Genomic DNA, 20,416 nt, shown 5'->3' on the forward strand with positions numbered 1-20,416 from the left:
ACATTGTAATACACTGTACTCTGGTTGTCGCTCTCAAAATTTGAGATTTATTAAATTTTAGATTTAATCTACTATCACGTAAATGACGAAATATTCCATTCAAGTATTAGAAAATGTTGGAAACTGTCTATAATGTTCCTTGTTAATCATTTTATTAATTCGCCCTTCTTTTGCACCACAGTTCTGTGTATTGATTGTTGTTTTTATTTGCATTTAATCTTTTTGTGTATTTGTTTCATCTTGGGTGTTTAAATGAATGAATTGATTGAACATTTAAATAACATTAAATGAGTAATTAAATTGTTCAGTTTCAGGTGTCTATCCACAAGAAAAATGAAAACTGAAAACAAAGATGAAAGCTGCAGATCACTGTTTTCGTCACTAACTTATTAATACTTGGACCGCATTAACATTCACAGATTATGTTCTTTGTCGTCGTCTGAAAATAGTTCTTGAATAGGAAATGGCTTGAGCATTGGAGTCTATTTTGGGGGTAATGTTTGTCTGTAGACTGGTGACATGTGGCAAGCACGACATCCGGCGGCAGGAGAGAAACGACGTTGGAGGAAGAGGAGGAGGAAGAAGAAATCAGGTGGAAGACGAAGGAGAAGAAGAAAAAGGAGAAAAAAGAGAAGAGGAAAAAGGAGAAGAAGAAGAAAAAGAAGAAAAAAGAAGAAAAAGAAGAAGAAGAAGAGAAAATACGATGAACTGGAAGGAGATAAAACCAAAGGTGGAGAAAGAGGACGAGAAGGAGGAGCCAGAGGTGGCAAAGAGAAAAGGAGGTGACAACAGAGATGGAGGAAGAGAAAAGGAGGAGGTTGAGGAGAAAGAGAAGAAGGAAAACAGGGAGGAAGGAATCAGATAGAAGAGGGAAAACGAAGTAGGAGGTGAAACCAGAGGTGAGGAAAGAAGATGTAAAGGAGGAACCAAAGGTGGCGGAGGAGAAAAAAGGAGAAAACACCAGTCGTGGAGGAAGAGGAGAAAATTGAGGAGCAGGAGTAGGATGAGAAGGAATAGGCGATGCAGTTCAAGGAAAGAAAGATTAAGTAAGATGAAAGGTGAGGAAAATAACACGGGAGAGAACTAAGAAGAGGAGAAGGAGGAGAAGATGGGGAGGAGGAGGAGTTGGAAGAGAAGAATAGGTTGAAAAGATAGTCACTAGGCAAATAAGAATATTGGAGGAAAAATATCACATAGGTAGAATAGTTACCAAGTAGGAGGAGGGTGAAATATTGTCAAGGATAAAATAAAGAAAGAGAGGAGTTGTTAGGAGGATAGGAGGAGAAATAAGGAAGATGATAAGTAAGATGAAGAAAAGAAGAAATAGGAATAGAAAGTGGCGTAGAGGAGTGGTGGAAGAAGAAAAAGTAGAAAGAAAGACAAGTAGTAAAAAATTTTACAGAAGAAGATGAAAAATATTGAAGGCAGTAGAAGGAACAGAGGAGGAAGGAAGTCATAATTTTTTTTTCAGAAGTTGGGAATTCAGGAGGATGAGAAGATAAAAAAGAGGAACATGAGGAGCAGAAGGCTGTACAAGACGCAAAAACAGAAGAAGAAAGAAGGAAGCGAGAAATAAAAATAGAAGAAGACTTTTCAAGAGACCTGGTCAAAATAAGCGGAAAAGAAAAGGGGGAAAGTGACGAAGATAGGGGGGGAAAAAAGGAGTAGAAGAGAAGGAGGAAACTATGGAACAGAGTGTAGGATGGAAAAAGGAAGAGTGGAAAAACTACGGCAGATGAATATGGATGAAATTTTATCAAAGTAATTAAGTCAACGAACAGAGTAAGAAAAGTAGAAAGTAAAGTGGAAGATTATGAATACTGGATGAATGATGAAGACTGGAGAAGGAAAGGAACGGAAGTTAAGAAAAGTCAAGAAAATGATGAAAACTGGAGAAGGAAAAGCGAAAGAAGGAAATAATGTAAACAGGAGAACTATAAGAAGATGAAGAGAAGAATAGGAGAAAAATAGAACGACCAAAATGAGGAGCAAAGTTACTGGCAGAACATGGAAAAGGAATAAAAGTACGTCCAGCAAAAATAGAGCTACAATAATAGAACGTAGACTGGCCTGGCAGGACGTGTATGGTCACGTACGGACAGATTGGATTGGATTGGAAGGAGTGAGCACCTCCACCTCTTTCCTCTCCTTTCATTGCACTTGAGACGCCAACCGACTCAAAATAATAAAGGAATGCAGGAAGCCATGCCAGTGCCTATAGACACCAAATCCATTTTCCGACCAGACTATCACATTCAAACCGAAATCATCCAGACATTCATGTACACTGTAAACCCTGGCTGTCAACACTCTTCACTTGGATTCAGAAGAAAACATCGTTTACCTTTCCAATTTATTTCAAAACAAGCAATATGAGTACTTATATTTCATATTGTTATTTCAAAACAAATTATTTGTCATGCAACATGTACTGTTGACATGTATATATATATATATATATATATATAATATATATATATATATTATATATATATATATATATATATATATATATATATATATATATATATATATGAGCAAAATGGGACTCACTCACTGACTGACTGACTCACTCACTCGCAGAACTAAAAATCTACCGGACCAAAAACGTTCGAATTTGGTAGGTATGTTCAGTTGGCCCTTTAGAAGCGCACTATGAAATCTTTTGGCAATATTTCAACTCTAAGGGTGGTTTTTAATGGTTTAAAGTTCGTCTTTTAGCATGTATATTCTTCTTATTCTCTTAATTATAATTGAAAAATGTCCATAGCATATGTTAATATAGAACTATAATCTAGAGAGTACCTCTTCGAAACAGTTGTTAACTGGTAACTAAATTAATAATTTTGTCAGGTTGGCATTAAGTTGAGTTGACTTTGTTAGGTTGGCACCAAGTTGAAGATTGAAATGCATTTATCGCGGAAAAATTGATGGGCACTGCTACTTCAATCAGAGCTATTCCTGGGAATAATATATTACTAGCCGTCAGGCTCGCTTCACTCGCCATATCCGTTTAGCCAGACGTTTAGTCTGGACCCTCGACTGGATCGTCCTAACATATGATAAAAATGCTCAAATGAAAAATGCATGCGAGCGAAGCAAGCCTGCTGATCTCATTCTTGGACAATCCAGTCAGGGGTCCAGGGGGCTCCGCCCCCTGGCTAGACGGATATGGCGAGCGAAGCGAGCCTGACTGCTAGTATAAGATATTCTCGAGTCCTGGAAAATCCTGTTCGTTAGAAGTACATTATTATTTTGCGAATTGTTTTCCTTGTTATGACTCTAGAAAGGGAAGAAGAGACTTCCAAATTGTCCTAAAAGTTTGGGAGAAATGGTTTCAAGGACAAACAACAGAGGCATTAGGTGAAAAACAAACTACGAAGTAAAACTGATCCTCAGCCAACTCAAAAGAAAATACTGAGAGAATTATTCTCAATCTAGGAATCTCTCTTTCATAAGGTTGTGAGATCCGTTGTTGAAAGTGTCTAAAATTATTGCAGCTAAATATAAAATTTTGTGGGAATTGTTTTCCAGTTAAGCTGCGTTGTACTTTACACCAAAGTTATTAACAAAATGTTCATTTTTCCGTCCTTATAAATTCTATTAGATTAAACGGAGCTTGACAAACACATATGCACATCATGTGTATGGTAAGTTATGTTCAATCTAATAGAATCTATAAGGACGGAAAAATAAACATCTTGTTAATAGCTCTGGTGTAAACGCAGCGTTAGTGTCTCTAGTTGAAACATGATTATACTGGTAAATATAATCACTTTACTTATTCAAGAAAAAACAGCCAATAGTCCAAAACTTATTTTCTTCCTAAATGTAGTTCATTCAAATTGTTCAAAGTAGGGTTATATTCCTCACATTAATTTTTTTTTTATTTTTGTCTTAAGATTCATAAGATTGAATAGCTGATATTGGCCAAAATTGAAAGTCAATTGAAGATAAATTTCGATAGAACATATTTGAAAGCTTTTATGGGGAATAAGCAGATTCTATCATAATTTTTTCGATGAAATTTCTACCTAAAATTTGGAGTTTCCGCATTATATTTTCAAGGATTTCACCTACCAATTAAAAACTGTAATATTATCTGCATTATACAGAATAAGATGTTCATACAGATAAACAATACATTTTAAATTAATGAAACAGTAATTCTGTTCTCTGACAATAGTAAATAACAGCTTGAAATATTGTGTTTCTAACCTGAAAGCAAGGAAGTAATGGTAACAGAGTCGGCAGGATTGAGCCGGCGACAACACCACATGGTCGCTGGACCTGTCGCACTAATCGATGGAAATCGTTCGGAAAATCTCTCGTCGTCGTCAGGAAAATCAATTCTCAATTTTCCGAGAAAACTCCAAAACAATAATCATCTAGTTCTAGGAAGTCTAAACTTTCGAAAGGAAAACTTCAAATCAATGGTCGTCGGCGAAGTCAAATCTCAATTTCCCGAGGAAAACTTGGAATCAATGGTCGTCGGGAAAGTCAAGTCGCAATTTTCCGACGGAAAGTTCTCACGCACACACAAAACAAGTTGCAAACTGAAACGTCACGGAAGGAGTCACTTCTATTGAGAGAAAAGCAGAAAGAATCAATTCAATGGAGAGTGAATAAGGGAGAGAGGAAGAGTAGGAGAGAGAAAGAGCTACCTAGGTCAATGTGGCATCGATCTCAAGCACGGGGCATTGCGTCATAGGGTTGAATAGATTCAACTGTTTCTAGGATTGTACTTATGACTAAAGAAATACTTTCATATCTGATTCTATTACTCTCATTTTATTACAGTAATCTCTCATTGGTAATTGATGTATTTGGTTAGATGAATCATTTATTTGACCATTTCAGTTGATTTGGAGTGTCGTATATTTATATGCTTGAATAAAATTATACTAGAAACTCATTTCATAAGCTAGGAACTTGAAAAAATATTATTTAGAAAACTGAACTGTTGTAATAATCCTATCAACAAAGTCTATTTAAAATAGTTCAAACTCATGGGTACTCTGAATAAGATCTGATTAATCAATCAATTTTATGCAATTGGTTTAAAATTGGAATTAAATTTCTGCCTCCATTTTAATTCTAGGAGAGCGAAGTTAGGGTGCAGCCGACACTTTACCCTCAAACGTTTAGAGCCCACTTCACCAAAAAAATTAGATGAGCATTTGAAATCAATCGATTCTGCATGAACATTTAATGACAAAATTCTTGACCAAACTTGATTTCATGTTACGTATTTTCAATGTTGAAAGCATTATCAACTTCTTTAATTTGAATTCAAATTTATACTGAGCTCTCATATACATTAGCTACTGCAAACTAATGAGTCTCAATATAACAGCCAAACTCATTTGGAAATAGTTTGAACATTTTCATCAATGAAGATTGAACCCATCTCCAGTATTTTCTACAAATTATTACAACATAATCCCATATGAAGTGATGATGAACATCTAAACTGGTTGTGAGAGGGAAAACTGGATGCTAATTGCTAAAATTTCAATCAACAAAATTATTTTACATTTGTTCACCAACACTGAATTGAAGAAGTCTACAGCATTAGAAGTCTAATGTCTCCTTCATTAGAAGTCTAATGTTTTCTAACCCGATTGCAGATGGAATTGTATTCATATCTATCCATTAAGATCATGTATATTGATAAAGTTATGTATGATGACAGCTGAGTCGGTTAATTCCTTGGTTAGTCTGATCTGGAGCACTAGTTTAAATTATTTTCATAGCTAATGAAGGACAACATCTATGAAATAGGCAGCTAGATAATATAGTTTCATAAGTTTTCTAAAAATGAATTTTTATTCGAGTGGAATGCTTTACAAAGTAATAAGTTTGATACCTACTTCACAAACTAATAGGGTTGATATTTCAGTTTATTTTCCCTTTAAAAACTTGCATTCCATTTCATAAGGGTACCTACTGTCTTCATTAAATGAAGGTGGACATATTGCGTAAAGAAGTGGAGTGCTTCATTACTTATTAATATTGTTATGAATTCCAAGGGAGTGTTTGGATTCCAAGTTATTCCAAGAGAGTGTTTGGATTCAAAGATTTTCCTCCAGTGATATTCGCAACTGCAAACCACTCCACTCCACTAATTTGGATACAATCAACATTTCGGTTTACAGACGTAGTTTGAGAAGCACAATTAAAGTAACGAAGGTCAGAACAGGGAAAGTACCGGGAAAATTGGTTCAACGATCGATGAAAAGCGGCGCCCGGCGGAAAAGTCAGCGGGAAATCAAAGGTCGATCGGAAAAACACACGACTTTTGGGACGGAAAACTATCGTAGCACACTTTCACCACACCACCACCCTCTCAACGGGCACAGTTCACTAGGACTGCGGATAACCTCTATTTCCAAGTTAGACGCAGCAGCAGCAGACATGTGCTTAGAATGGGGTTGGCGATACTAGCGCTCTCAGCGGCGGCGCCATCAACTAGCGCGTGCCGAGACGCTAGCCGGCAATTAAACCAAGTAAACCACCACACTTACACACCAATATGCCGCAATCGCTCATTTTGAATAAGAATTGTATTGAGCAGGTCACGTGAATGAATAGCATTTAAAAGTTGGCAACATTCGCCAAAAAGAGAGGCTACGCACACTCACTGAAAACAATGGAAGATCTTCAGTAGAAAGTGTTTGAAGGATTAGAGTAAAAAAGGGATTGGAGTAAACAGTTGCCTACTATATTGCTCTTATGCTTGCATTTTCTCATTTATTTTTACTTTCCTGGCCCTATTACCATAGGTAAGGAAAGTATTGCTTTCCAAAAAAAATTAAGGTACCCCAATTTCAAGTTTTCTATACGTTTCAAGGTCCCCTGAGCCCAAAAACATGATTTTTGGGTATTGGTCTGTGTGTGTGTATGTGTGTGTGTGTATGTGTGTATGTCTGTGAACACGATAACTCCATTCCTAATTAACCGATTGACTTGAAATTTTAAACTTGAGGTCCTTATACCATGGGGACCCGACAATAAGAAATTCAATAAAATTCAATTCAAGATGGCGGAAAAAATGGCGGATAATTACTAAAAAACCATGTTTTTCACGTTTTTCTCGAAAATGGCTCTAACGATTTTCTTCAAATTTATACCATGAATAGCTATTTATAAGCCCTATCAACTGACATGAGTCTCATTTCTGGAAAAATTCCAGGAGCTCCGTAATATTATTGAGAAAAATGACGGATAATCACTAAAAAACCATGTTTTTCACGGTTTTCTCGAAAACGGCTCTAACGATTTTCTCCAAATTTATACCATGGATAGCTATTTATAAGCCCTATCAACTGACATGAGTCTCATTTCTGGAAAAATTCCAGGAGCTCCGTAATATTATTGAGAAAAATGGCGGATAATCACTAAAAAACCATGTTTTTCACGGTTTTCTCGAAAACGGCTCTAATGATTTTCTTCAAATTTATACCATGGATAGCTATTTATAAGCCCTATCAACTGACATGAGCCTCATTTCTATGAAAATTGCAGGAGCTGCGTAATATTCTCGAGAAAAATGGCGAATAATTACTGAAAAACCACGTTTTTCACGATTTTCTCAAAATTTACTCGACTGATTTATTTAAAATTCATACTCTGTATAGTTATTTATCAGCTCCATCAACTGGCATGAGTCTCCTTTCTGGGAAACTAATAGGGGGGTTCACCCCATCCTTCAGAAATGGACTTTGTAACCTCCTTCTCGTGCATGTGGTAGGTAGGTAGAGCAGTCTATAAAAATAACACATAGTCGAGATATTTCATCTGTAGAACAGCTGTTTTGACGATTTTTAAAAAATCATCGGATTTCACAATTTACACAAAGGAAAAAGTACTCTGAAAACTATTATATACACACATATACAGTAGTCTGATCGTAGTTTCAAATAATTATGTTGCCGCCAATCGTCATTATGTTATTTCTCTAAATTATTGTCGTTTAAGAATGAGGCTCCCAGTTTAATGAGCAAGGAAAGTTGTGTGAGTGTACCACACCAGATTTTTTTTATCGTGTTCAATATTCATTTGTTTAAACTATTTTTTTTGCTTCACCTCTCCTTGGGTTGTAAACATTACCGGTAAATGCTTCTTCTTTCTTTGCTTGACAGCTTTTCTCAGTCCCTCCCATCCCTTCTTCAACCTCTCTTCCATATTCATCATCCTCACCATAATAAACACCTTACACTTCCTTCAATCATCTTTCTACTTTTTCATACAATTTATCTTCCTCGTTGTCATTCTTGATTCGCTTTTAATTACATATTAAATCACAATGATTATTTTCATTTCTAGTTTTATTTAAGAATCATGCATTTTTGAACAGCTACTTAAGTATCAAATATCATGTACTATAAGATTTATTTTTGTTTTGTACAGTTAAGTAATGTTGCAACTCATTCCTGCACACAGGCTGTTTTGTTCATAAATTTTCTGTAACTGTGAAATAAAATAAAATAAAATAAATAAATAGTTACCTTGAAGTGAATATGATCGTTTAAGTTCATATAACGTTCATTTTAATTCAATGAATTTATAGTAGTTCATAAATAATTCATTCAAGTTGGTAATGGGGTATTTTATGAGGTTGGTTAATGGTCTGATACTGCTTTCAAAAATTGGTACAAGTTTACATTAGAATGACCACTATATCAAAAAATCCTTAAATTTGAACATAAATGTATCAGGGGATTTGTAGGCAATAACTCATTAAAAAAGTTATTATTCAAACATTGTACAGGACAACAAGGGTGGAAGAAAACAATCTCTATCTTCATAAGAATTGTTGTAAATTGATAATTATTTCTGAAAATAGGAACCTACACAATCAGTAGATGTGTTGTGCAAGTATAATCTTCATCTTGCAATGTTGTGAATCTAGAATGAATCTTGGAAGAACCTTGGGAAAACAATGATTGGATAAATTTCTGATTGTATGCATAATAAACTGATAATGTATGAAGAACAAAAATCTGGTGTGGCGCACTCACACAACTTTCCTTGCCGTTATGAAAATTGATCACCTGACGCTAGTGTAAACGCGCATCTCAAGTCAAAGATCTGAGCCAGCTGGTGACAGGTCAATAACGCTGGAAACACACGAGATCTGCTATCTCTTCATAGTGGATAATTTAATAGAATCAACAGTTGCCAACAGTTTGCAATTGAATAAATTACATTTTCTCAAATTTCAAACTTATTTTCAATTTTAGGTGAAAATGTTACTGGACATTAATTGAAGAGATTTCCATGCTCAATCTTTTCCACTCGAAATTTTTCATTTAAATTATATCTGAGACCTGATAATTGGAAATCTAAAATCAAACTTTGCATAGATGGGGCGGAGCTCCTGAAATTTTTACAGATATGGGACTTGTGGCAGTTGATATAGCTTATCGATGACTATTCGAGGTATAAATTAGATCAAAATCGTTGGAGCCATTTTCAAGACAAACCACGAAAAACCCTGTTTTTGACAACATTTTCGCCATTTTAGCCGCCATCTTGAATCGCATTTGATCGGAATTGTTCGTGTCGGATCCTTATAGTGTAAGGACCTTAAGTTCCAAATTTCAAGTCATTCCGTTAATTAGGAGATGAGATATCGTGTACACAGACGCACATACACACACACACACACACACACCACACACACACACACACACACACACACACCAATACCCAAAAACCACTTTTTTGGACTCAGGGGATCTTAAAACGTATAGAAATTGGGTTACCTTAATTTTTCTTCGGAAAGCAATACTTTCCTTACCTATGGTAATAGGGCAAGGAAAGTAAAAATGAACCTCAAATCAGCAATGAAAATCTAACAGATGATAGTTATACTCAAATTATCACTAGGACACATCTAACAAGAAATTACCAACCAAAAAATACCCTCTTCCTCCACTTCGTACACCACTTATTCCCTCCAGTTCGTTAGTTACTCATCAACTGCAGGGTATAGTTTGTACTATCAGAGATAAGGGAAGATAAGGGAAAATTACTAACTCCTCTCTGATACTATATAAGATGATCCAGTTATCATAGTATTCAAGAGTGAGAAGAGCTTGAGACAAAGAGCGTGGTAGACCAATCGTTTTGTAATTAATGAGAAGGATAAAGTTGCGTTTCAGCAATATGGATTGACTCTAAATCTGTACATCGAACCTAACGCAATTTAATCTAATCATAAAGATGGATTTAGGGAATTTAAGATTGCATATCCCAATTGATTGATATTCAAGTTCTATGCAACAAAATAGCAATCAAATGATCTTATAGTCTTTAACCCTGAGTAGCCTACTCGATTCAACCAATCGTAAAGGTGGATTAAAAACAGGACAACATTGCAATCCCGACACAGATTTAAGTACAACACTTGAAAATACCAATGACATGAGGAGTAGCGGCAGTCTATTTAGTGCTTTGATTCAGTGCCAGATAGCGCCTCAAGTTCAAACGATACGCAGCCAAAAAAGAGAGAAACACTACTTGATAGAGCAAAGGAGAGAGTGGAAGAGCTTAGTTTCCATAGCGTCTATCCTGGCCGGCATCATCTGAATGATGGTCCATGAGGTCGGGTTTAAGGGGGGGCTAAAGAGGGGGTACAGGGGGGTTTGGGTCAGCTGGATGCACCGCTGTCTACGTTAATAGCGATGACATCAAAGATAAGAAACGGCTTTAGCGGCCACTGACTGCCCAAACGAGACAAGCTTCACCTATAGCACAAACATGTATATAGGCTGAAAGCGTACATATTCAGGGATACTTAATTTCTTATTTGTAAGATCTATGGGTTCTATGGTGTTAAAAGCTACTTAATTTCTTATTTGTAGGATCTATGGGTACTATGGTGTTAAGAGCTACTTAATATCTTATTTGTAAGATCTATGGGTGCTGTGGTGTTAAGGATACCAAGGTTTTAATGGTACTATGGTGTTAAGAGCTACTTAATAATGTATATAAGCATTTAGACTATCTCACTATTACAGATTAAATTTGAACTGGCAGTGCTGTCTGAATGAAAAGCATTTGCGCTATTTACAAGGAATTCTGACAGTTTTATCTTGATTACACTATAGTGAGGTCCACGTTATAATGGCAGTGGATAGAGATTGGAGAACACCGTTGTCGATTCTCTGCCTTGCCACTGCCTTCTGAAAAATATAGCTGATACCGGTGAAAATGATCGTTAAAGCAGACTAAAGGGTACAACGCCTTATAGTCGTCTCGGCTATACTGGCCGGTTTGGATCAAATAATACTTGAAAATATGGAATGCATAGTTATAGGGAATATCATCTATTATTTTTGGTATTTGCTACAATTAGGAATATAACTATTCCTAATTAAAATAGCTATTTGGAATTTATATACCAAGACATATTCTTCCTTGACTTGAATTCTTAAAACGTTTCTCATTTGTTTCAGTGATGTCATACAAAATTCTCACATAAGATTGTTAATTATTTGATTCATGCTATAAACCCAAACAATTAATTTGTTTTATCCTCGTCTATTTTATGAATATGAAAGCGGTCCGTAGTTTCTATTAAAAGAGAATAAACTGTGTTTCGTATGAATGGTTCAAAGGGCCACTATTATCTTGAACTAATAAGCAGGAGTCCTAAATCGAAACAGTCCCACTGATATGGTATGACACAAGAAAGGTGTCAAGCAACTGTAATAGAAGTTGGTGGTGTTAGGAACAAAATAGAACAATTAACCAAGAACAAGTCCCATTCTTATAGCAATCGAGCAAGGCTGCAATGAAATCTCCAGCAATACACCACACCAATTCTACACTTCATCACTCTCCATAAATTGTAGATCAATGATCTGAATGAACTGTAAGTACGATCACAGATTATCCTTATTAGGATCCCATGAAAGACATTCAGATACGTGACAATACTACAGATTGGCAGAGAGAACAAATAAATCGTTCTCCTATCTTCTTTCACCAGAAAAGAACAAGGATTGGAAAACTGATAGAGCTTGGATTAAAACCATTATTATTGTGCATCACTTTTTCAAAGCTAACCAACTAAACGAAAGTATTTTTTATTATTAAAGAAATTCGAAGTCCAGTGAAATATAGACAATTTCAATTACATTCGCTGGCTTCTAGAAGGGATATGCATGGCATTACTTTTCTATGTAAGCTAGTGAAAGGTGCAGTGGACAGCCCTTCCCTTTTATCATTGATTAATTTCCATGTTCCGCGATTGACAGCTAGATCTTGCAATACATTTACAATTGCCTTCTGCAGAACGGACTACAGTTATTATGAACCAATTAAAAGGATGCAGCGCCTATAATTCTATGTGAGCTGTATTGGTCTGGATATATTTGGTGGGTCGTTTGATTCGATTGTGCGCGCGTGTCGAAGTAGGGTTGGTGCCTATGTGGTCGGTGACGCAACAGTTGTTTGGCCTGTCTCTTGATGCTAGTTTTTAATTGTTACAACATATATAGTATAACATATTATGATTTTTTCTCATTGGTATTTTTTTTCTCTTATCTTAACAGTTTCTTTGAATTGGAACGAAATTCTGTTTTATTGTACTTTCATATTCATAAATCATATTCTGTCTTATTTGTTAAATTATAACTTATTTTTATTAATATACTTAATATTTCCTATTGGTTTATTTCTCATTTTTAATCATTTTCAATTTTTCATCAACTTTTTTTTCTTGATAATTATGAAGAACTTTGTGATGTTGAATCGGGAACAGTTTTGGGCTATAATGCCTGTTGTTCCCATACATGTATGTATTATTTTTTTTTTAAATAAATAGATAGACAGCTGAGATATCGCACAAAAAAAACTCATCTACAGTGAGATAGACTTGAAACTGTCAACACATTGGTTGAATGATAGAAAAAAATGGGAACCATTGATGTTATTAATTTATAAGGATGCGGACAGTTTAAAATGAATCTCCCTATAGTATGTGAGCATCTACAAAGTTGAATGTTAATGATTCACATAACTTCTTAATTTCTTCTAAACAAGTCGCTGATCGAGTAGTCTCCTTGGCTAAAATCAATCTTATTTATTAGACCATAGGGTATCTTTCCCTCAGAACATAGGAATTGAACTAAAGAAAATCTAAGGAATAAAATTCATAGACTACTAACGTATGAAACCATAGAGAAAAAATAGCTTGAGTAGATATCCCATGGTATAGGGCGTTTATGTCACAACTTTTACTGTTATCTCAAGCCGATAGTCCACGTATTTCTTTCCCAAAAAGGTGTGTGACGTTGGTAGTCTCTCATATTGTGCCGTTTAAACACTATCACCCGGCCAAAACAGTAAAAATCTATAATAATCGATGGTAATCGACTTGAGATAACAGTAAAAGTTACGACATAAACGCTCTTTACCATGGGATATCTACTCAAGCTATTGTTTCTCTATGATGGAACATAATACTATCGATTTCATCCTCAATGTAAAGTGAATGATAATTTATCATTAACAAACAAGACAAAACCGCTCCATAAGGTAAAACTATACTTTGATTTGATTTGATTGATTTATACTACAAAACTAGATTTGAGTGAAATATTTTTGTTTTTAATCAGTTTTTAAATATCAAAATTTTTAGTTTAGTCTTTAGTTTTGAAGTGGAAATTGGACTTTTTGAAGTGAAAGTGAAATCTTAACCTTATTCTTTTTTGAAACTTTTATTTGTAAAAATTTGGGAGAAAACAGTTTTGGGCTATGCCTGTTGTCTTCTCCCAATCATATTATATTTATTATAATTATGATCTGTAATGACAATAAATAAATAAATAAAACTACAGTTCCTGACTGAAAGCCAAACTAAAACTCCATTAGTTCGTTTCCTGGTTAACTACGTTGTGAGATGCTTTCAACCCGTTTCCCAGTTCACTATTGTTAGATCCAATAGGCAATAGGTAAAATGCGAGATGAATGCTGCCGCTGCGTCCTCAATATTTACACACACAACGTCAAAAGCGCTTTCAAAAGCTCAAGGTTTGTGTACTCGATTTATTACTTCCTAGACGAGCCTGGACTATAGGAATGCTCACTTCTGGCTAGTGGAATTTCAAAGCCCGTGTCTCTCCCACTTCTCTAGCCAGCTCACAAAATAACTTTCGTTCTAAACACAAATTGCAATAAATCACAACCAAAAATCCTAGTTATATTCCAAAATACAACAGCTTCTCTGGATTCTAGTTATATTCCAAAATCCACCGCTTCTCTGGATCCGAATTTAACTAATTCAATTCGAAATGCATCGGTCTGAGTGGGTCTATCTTCCAACTCTATTCATCTTCTTGGAGCCAATTTGCCTGAAAGTGGAAAAACACGATTGTGGACATTGACCCCCAGTATCTTCTTAAAAAACATATTTTGATCTTTCGGTATTGAATAATATAACCTACACATTGACTTACAATTTATCTATACTCATTCATTTCTTCAAATAACATATTTTGATCTTTAGTTATCAGAGAATATAACCTACACATTGACTGACAATCTATTCATTCATTAATTTATCCATTTGTACAAAATTAATTATCATAAAAATTATATTGAAAAGAGGAAAACGGGCGAACCCTTTAATATCCCTCTCCCAAATTTTGATTAATATGAGTTCGAGATAAGGTTAAGTCACTTATAACTTTTCACTCATTACCGCTACGCTATATCGCATAATTATGCATATTCAAACATCAGTGAATCAAGCATTGATGCTAGAATATGACAATCAGAAAAAAATATTTTGTTGAAACTATAATAAGATAACAGAGACAAAGAAATCAAGAAAACAGAATATTATTCAGTAATGCAATTGGAAACTACTGGGAAACAATCACAGAATAAAAGAACGAAGTGTTGTTAATAGAATAACTAACTTTCTGTTATATAAATGTAGGCTATTCAATGTAATTAGAGCAAATGTGTTGAGTAAAATTAGAGTAAATGATAATTTATTAATGTATTTTAAAACTATTATTATTAACAAAAATTGAAAAATTCATATTCATTCAACAATTTCTCAGCTTGAATGATCTTGGGATGAAAAATTAGGCTCATGAACAGAGTTATTCTGATTTAAAATTGTTCTTAAGCTTCTAATAGTAATAATACTAATATTTATTGATTCTATTTCACTTTTACAACAATTGAAAAAAAAACACAAAATAATGTATATACATCATAAAAATATAAAAAAGGAATCAAATGGCTCACAAGACTTTCGTCTGATCGTGAGCCTAAGGAAAATACAAACAAAAAAAGGTGAAAAACAACTAAGCAAATGAAAAAGAACAAGAGAGTAACAAATGAGGAGATTTTCCTAGTAAAGCATTAAAATACATAAATTTTAATATGAGCAGCGGTAAATTATATTCAGTCATGGAAAATTACATAAGTTGGAAGAGATGTCACACTATTATGGGTGAAGAATGCACAGTGTTTGGTCCCAACGTCACTCCTACTAGCCTTTGAGAGAAGACTTGTCATCTAAGCGACGAATAACTGGACCATTAATAATTTCCCAACTAAGATATCGACGGCATAAAGTATTGATCATAATTTCCCAACAGGTGCTGACAACATAAAGTACTAATACACTCCTATCCAATCAGATATCAACAACATAAACTACTCATGATAATTTCCAATCAGATCCAATCTAGAGTAAAAACTCAATCCATGAGAGAGATCTCAAAGTAGGAGATTGTAAGACAGGAAGTAGGGGTCAGACAAAACTGTCGAGGATAATAAAAAGGGCAGGAGGCAGCTATATTTAGGACCAGCCACAAGAGACATCTCCAGCACAGATATTTCCATACCTAGCCGAGTATTTTGGTCTCGACTCAATACATGAGATTGTTTGTCTGCAGACAGCTCTTTGAAATGTTTATAAGTCATTGCCTCCTGCATTCCCACAGATTTATATTTCAATTTCTACTTATTCACCGAAATATATTAACGAAATCAAGTATCCACAGAGATGTAAAACACTACTGATAGTGGTTGATATAAGGTAAATCAAATAAAAAGAGCAAAAATTACATTAAGCAATATTAATGTGCATTATTTGTTGTTCATGATCCCTGAACAATCACTTCATGACCCCTACTGTATACTTTACAGGAGAAGAAATATATCAAGACTGGAGAAATATTGAAAAATGATATATATTGTAATTTATTCTGAGGTATAAGTTACCTAATTTTTATCCAATGTAATATTGTTAAAAGATTTTTAATATTTATTGGCATTTCCTTGCAATTGGCATTGAACGCAATTCTTTTGCTGTGTAATACGTTTTTTGTCATCATGATGTCACTTAATAACTGTCTTTCTGTTGAATTATTCTCAATCTATTGTAATATTTCCATTTATGCTCTTTTATTTTTAGTACACTATGCAATTGATTGATATTTTAATTATATTATTTCTCAGTAGATTGATAGGCACTTATCGCTCTTTTTCTACAAATGGGTGAAATTTATAATTTATAATGATAAATGATACAAAAAATCATTGTTTTGTTATGTATGTGCGAGCTTGCACTCAATCATCTTCATTAAATCATCATACTTAAATTTCTGAATCTTTTTTCTTCCCAACTACTTCTCCTACTTAAACTATATCAAGTTATAAATTAAATAATAAAACACTTTGGATCTGACTCCTATTCGCGGACAAAGTCCAGTAACATACTGTACTATTTGTGAGTAGTATCTTGTTCTCTTGTAACTTGTCGTGTTATACTTTTGTTAATATTTTGTATGAATTTCGAGTGAATAAAATTTGATTAGATTTGATTTTGAAAAATAATACTTCTTGTGGGGGAATAAAATGTATAATTATTTGTAAATGTTATCATTGCGATTGCATCAACATAAAACGATGAAGTTTGACAATATTGAATGCACATCCTTGAAAAAGCATATCCTTTTTATCGAAATGTAAGACTTCGTGTGAGAAATAGAAATTATAATAAATTATTTGTAAATATTATAATTTTGATTATATTAACATGAAACAATAACGTTTGGACATATTGAATCGGAATCTTATAAAAAGCATGCCCTTTTCAATAACATTCTACGTTCTACCTCATACAATAAGTCCGTACTATAATAAAAGAAAGAAATGGTATATAGGCTACACTTACGGGATAGGAAAATTATGTTTGACGCGTATGTGTGTATAGGAATTACGTTTGATAGGAAATTTATGTCTGAACTACTGGACTGATTAACTTGAAATTTTGCATTTACATTCTTTATTAACCGAGGATGGTTATAGGCCTATTTACAATTCTTCAAGACTTCATTATGTCAAGTTTTCAAATAGACCCTTGCGGAGCACGGGTTTCCTGCTAGTTAAATATAAATCCTTGGAAAAGCATGCCCTTTTCACCAACATTCTACCTCAGACAATCAACAGTAGACTGAAGGAGAAACTCTACATAGCTAATGTGACACGAATTTGTCCACAGATAATATTTTCCGAGTTCTAACAACAAAAAGTTTTCCTTACACAATGAAAAGCAACAGGAAGCTGCAACCTCTAGGGACGCACTTATGAATAAGTCAAAGGAAAACATGCAGCACACCCATGGACAATGTTCAAAAACGATACCTTCACCCATTTCGCACCTGATATCGGATGTTCAGTTTCTAAAAATACTCCAACTGTTATCGCTAACTGCGTCAGTCTAATGAACTCGTGCAGTTGGGTTCAAAGTTCACAAAGTCAGGTGTATCCTTCTTTTTCTTGCATTGGATGATCTTGGCTGTGAACATTTTTAAATAGCCGCGACCCTCACCCACTTAATTTCACGGTTTTGCGTTCACAGATGCAGCATGCAAATTGGACTAGGTGGCTGTCTTTTCTCTCTTTTTACGCCAATTTCAACGTCACTTGCAATCTGCCGTATAATCGTTTGGGACCCCTAACAAACAAGCTCGTGCATTTGACATTTGTATGATGTTTACAATGAATAGAATCACTCCGGGTAAATTATTTCAGAAAGAAAATTATCAAGAATTCAATTCATTGTTGAAAAAGTCAAGAATAAATAAGGTCAGCAAACCCCTCTTTCCTGTGTACTGAAAATTCTCTATCTACTATGAATTTCCCGCTCGAGCTTCAACCTCCAGATCAAAAGTTGGAAAAGCGAGAAAATGAAAAATTGTTCTCTTTAGTGCCGTTTGCATAGTCACAGTTTAAACTAAATTTCATTTTAAACTGGATTAAATCCGTATCAAGTCTCGTTTGTTATAATGTGGCTCATTTCGAGTTAAAGCCACCAGCTGATTTAATTTCATTTAAGCTTTGACTGTGCAAACGAACCTTACAGTATTAACATTTTCAAGCTCTAATACAATGGAGATCACGAATACTCTGCACCACAAAACCTCTCTACCCCGGATTTCTCTCCCTAGTTATCTGATTATAGTGTGGGTGAAAGCCTACGGAAAATGATTATTTATTTGTTAGAAGAAGGAAAGAAATAAAAACAAACAAATGTTAGAGAAGAAGAAACATGAAATTGTCTTAAGACGTCTTATATTTCTCAATTTTATGGCATAAATTGTCCAAATATTGAGGTTATGTCAATATTTATATTTACACTGAATCATTCATTGATGATTGCAAAACGGAATAAGTGTTTTGTTTAGATATTCTTTTATAAGTATTTTATTTTTATAAGTATTTTTTCTTTTTGTTTGGATATATTCTTTTATAAGTATAATTAATGTTAACTTCTACCCTTGTTTTTCTCCCGCTAGTAGGCATACCAATTTCAATACTAATGGGTGAGAGCCCAGGGTACAGATTATGTAATGCGGAGTATAGAGCTGTTTGTAGATTAACACATTTATTTAGGCTATTTAACTCAATTAAGAGGTAAAATGCAGACCCTAAGTGCGACCTTGGAGGGTTGAGTGTGAGAGAGGGCCGGCTGCGCCCTAACTTCAACCTCCTAGGTTTTTAATAAAGGCAGCAAATCAATCAATCAATGAATTCGAACGGAAACAATTGAATGAGGAAGAATCGAACAACAATTCTTAAATCAGCCACAGACAAGAATAGGTTCACATTTGAGATTTAACCAGCCTTCTCAAATCCCCTCTTATTCACATATAAATAACCTTCGTAGGGGGACTCGGTCTCTTTCCATTTTGTAATGTTTCATACCTTTGTATGGTATGAGAAACAATAGAGGAAGTATCCTATTTGAAATGAGAGTGAAGCAAGCATTGTAAAGATAACCAACCACTGATTTGTAACCAATAACAACTAAGAGCTGTCACCAAACCCAGTTTACTCAAGAAAATATATTGAATTATGTTCAACAATAACTTTTACAGATACCCAACCGTCGTTTACAAATAGGTAACAACAGCAATTAACAACCAACAAAAACTCATCCTAATATGGAGACAAAATTCAAATTTTGTTCAACAATTTTTACAAATAACTAACCTACAAATATATAATTCTGTTCAATTACAATTTTTCGGATAACCAGCCGTCGTTTACAAATAGGTAACAACAGTAACAACCAACAACAATCCAACATACTCATCCTATTATAAAGAGAAAATTCAAATTTTGTTTGAAATGTTACCCAACCCAGCTTATTTAAGAACAAGTATTGAATTCTGTTCAACAATTTTTACAGATAACCAACCGACGTTTAAAAATAGGTAAGTAGAAACCTACAACAGTTCAACATGCTCATCCTATTATAAAGAAAAAATTCAAATTTTGTTCAACAGCTTCTACACATAACCAACCTTCATTCATGTCGTATGACAACAAACAACTGTCCACCTTATTCGAAAGAAAATAGCAAATTTCATACAACATGGTAAATTTTTCATCACATACCTAGCACAGTAGCAGCATACATGAATAGAAAGCAGACGGCCGTTATGGTGAGCTGATCTATTGACTACATGCAGAGCACTAAAGCTGCAATGCCACGTTATTATATTCACGACGCTATTCTACGTTAGTCACGCTAGCACTGCTTTTACAAACAAGAGCAAACGAGTAGAGACGCTCAACACATACATGAAGGCGTTGTCATAAGTCACGCGAGATATACAAGAACGCCTCCTAATCGAGTTCACGGCGAGATCACGTCCTAATCATCTCCACCATGATAAGGTACAGTTTGTCATGAATGAGTTTTCACAGAATCGCAATCGCTACAGGATGTAGACGCGTTTAAGAGAATTGAGAGTTGAATTTGATTGCAGATTGGACAGCATCACAGGAATTTTCACAAGATATAATAGTAGATGAACATCTTGATGGCTTCTGAAGAAGGATTAACATTAGAAATTGATCACAATTTGAT

The 20,416-nt window shown here is 34.6% G+C and overlaps 1 protein-coding gene across 10 annotated transcripts in view; it reads right to left on the reverse strand.

Moving 5' to 3' along the window:
• The window catches only part of LOC111052973 (MAP7 domain-containing protein 1), a 331,750-nt gene that overhangs the window by 297,455 nt on the left and 13,879 nt on the right, over positions 1–20,416 (reverse strand). For 3 of the 10 annotated variants that reach the window (XM_039432972.1, XM_039432966.1, XM_039432958.1), the window contains exons 1-2: positions 6,212–6,367; positions 4,219–4,582 (exon numbers count right to left, since the gene is read on the reverse strand). The exons of 3 other annotated variants lie outside the window; for them this stretch is intronic. In XM_039432972.1, coding sequence (XP_039288906.1) covers positions 4,219–4,279 — 61 coding nt within the window. In that variant the 5' untranslated portion in view covers positions 4,280–4,582; positions 6,212–6,367. Of the gene's footprint in view, positions 1–4,218; positions 4,583–6,211; positions 6,368–19,941; positions 19,979–20,416 lie in introns of those variants that run through there. 4 more of the 10 variants (XM_039432977.1, XM_039432971.1, XM_039432963.1 and 1 more) reach the window with 2 other exon arrangements.

The sequence above is a fragment of the Nilaparvata lugens genome, chromosome 7 (genome assembly GCF_014356525.2).
Source record: "Nilaparvata lugens isolate BPH chromosome 7, ASM1435652v1, whole genome shotgun sequence".
Lineage (NCBI taxonomy): Eukaryota > Metazoa > Arthropoda > Insecta > Hemiptera > Delphacidae > Nilaparvata > Nilaparvata lugens.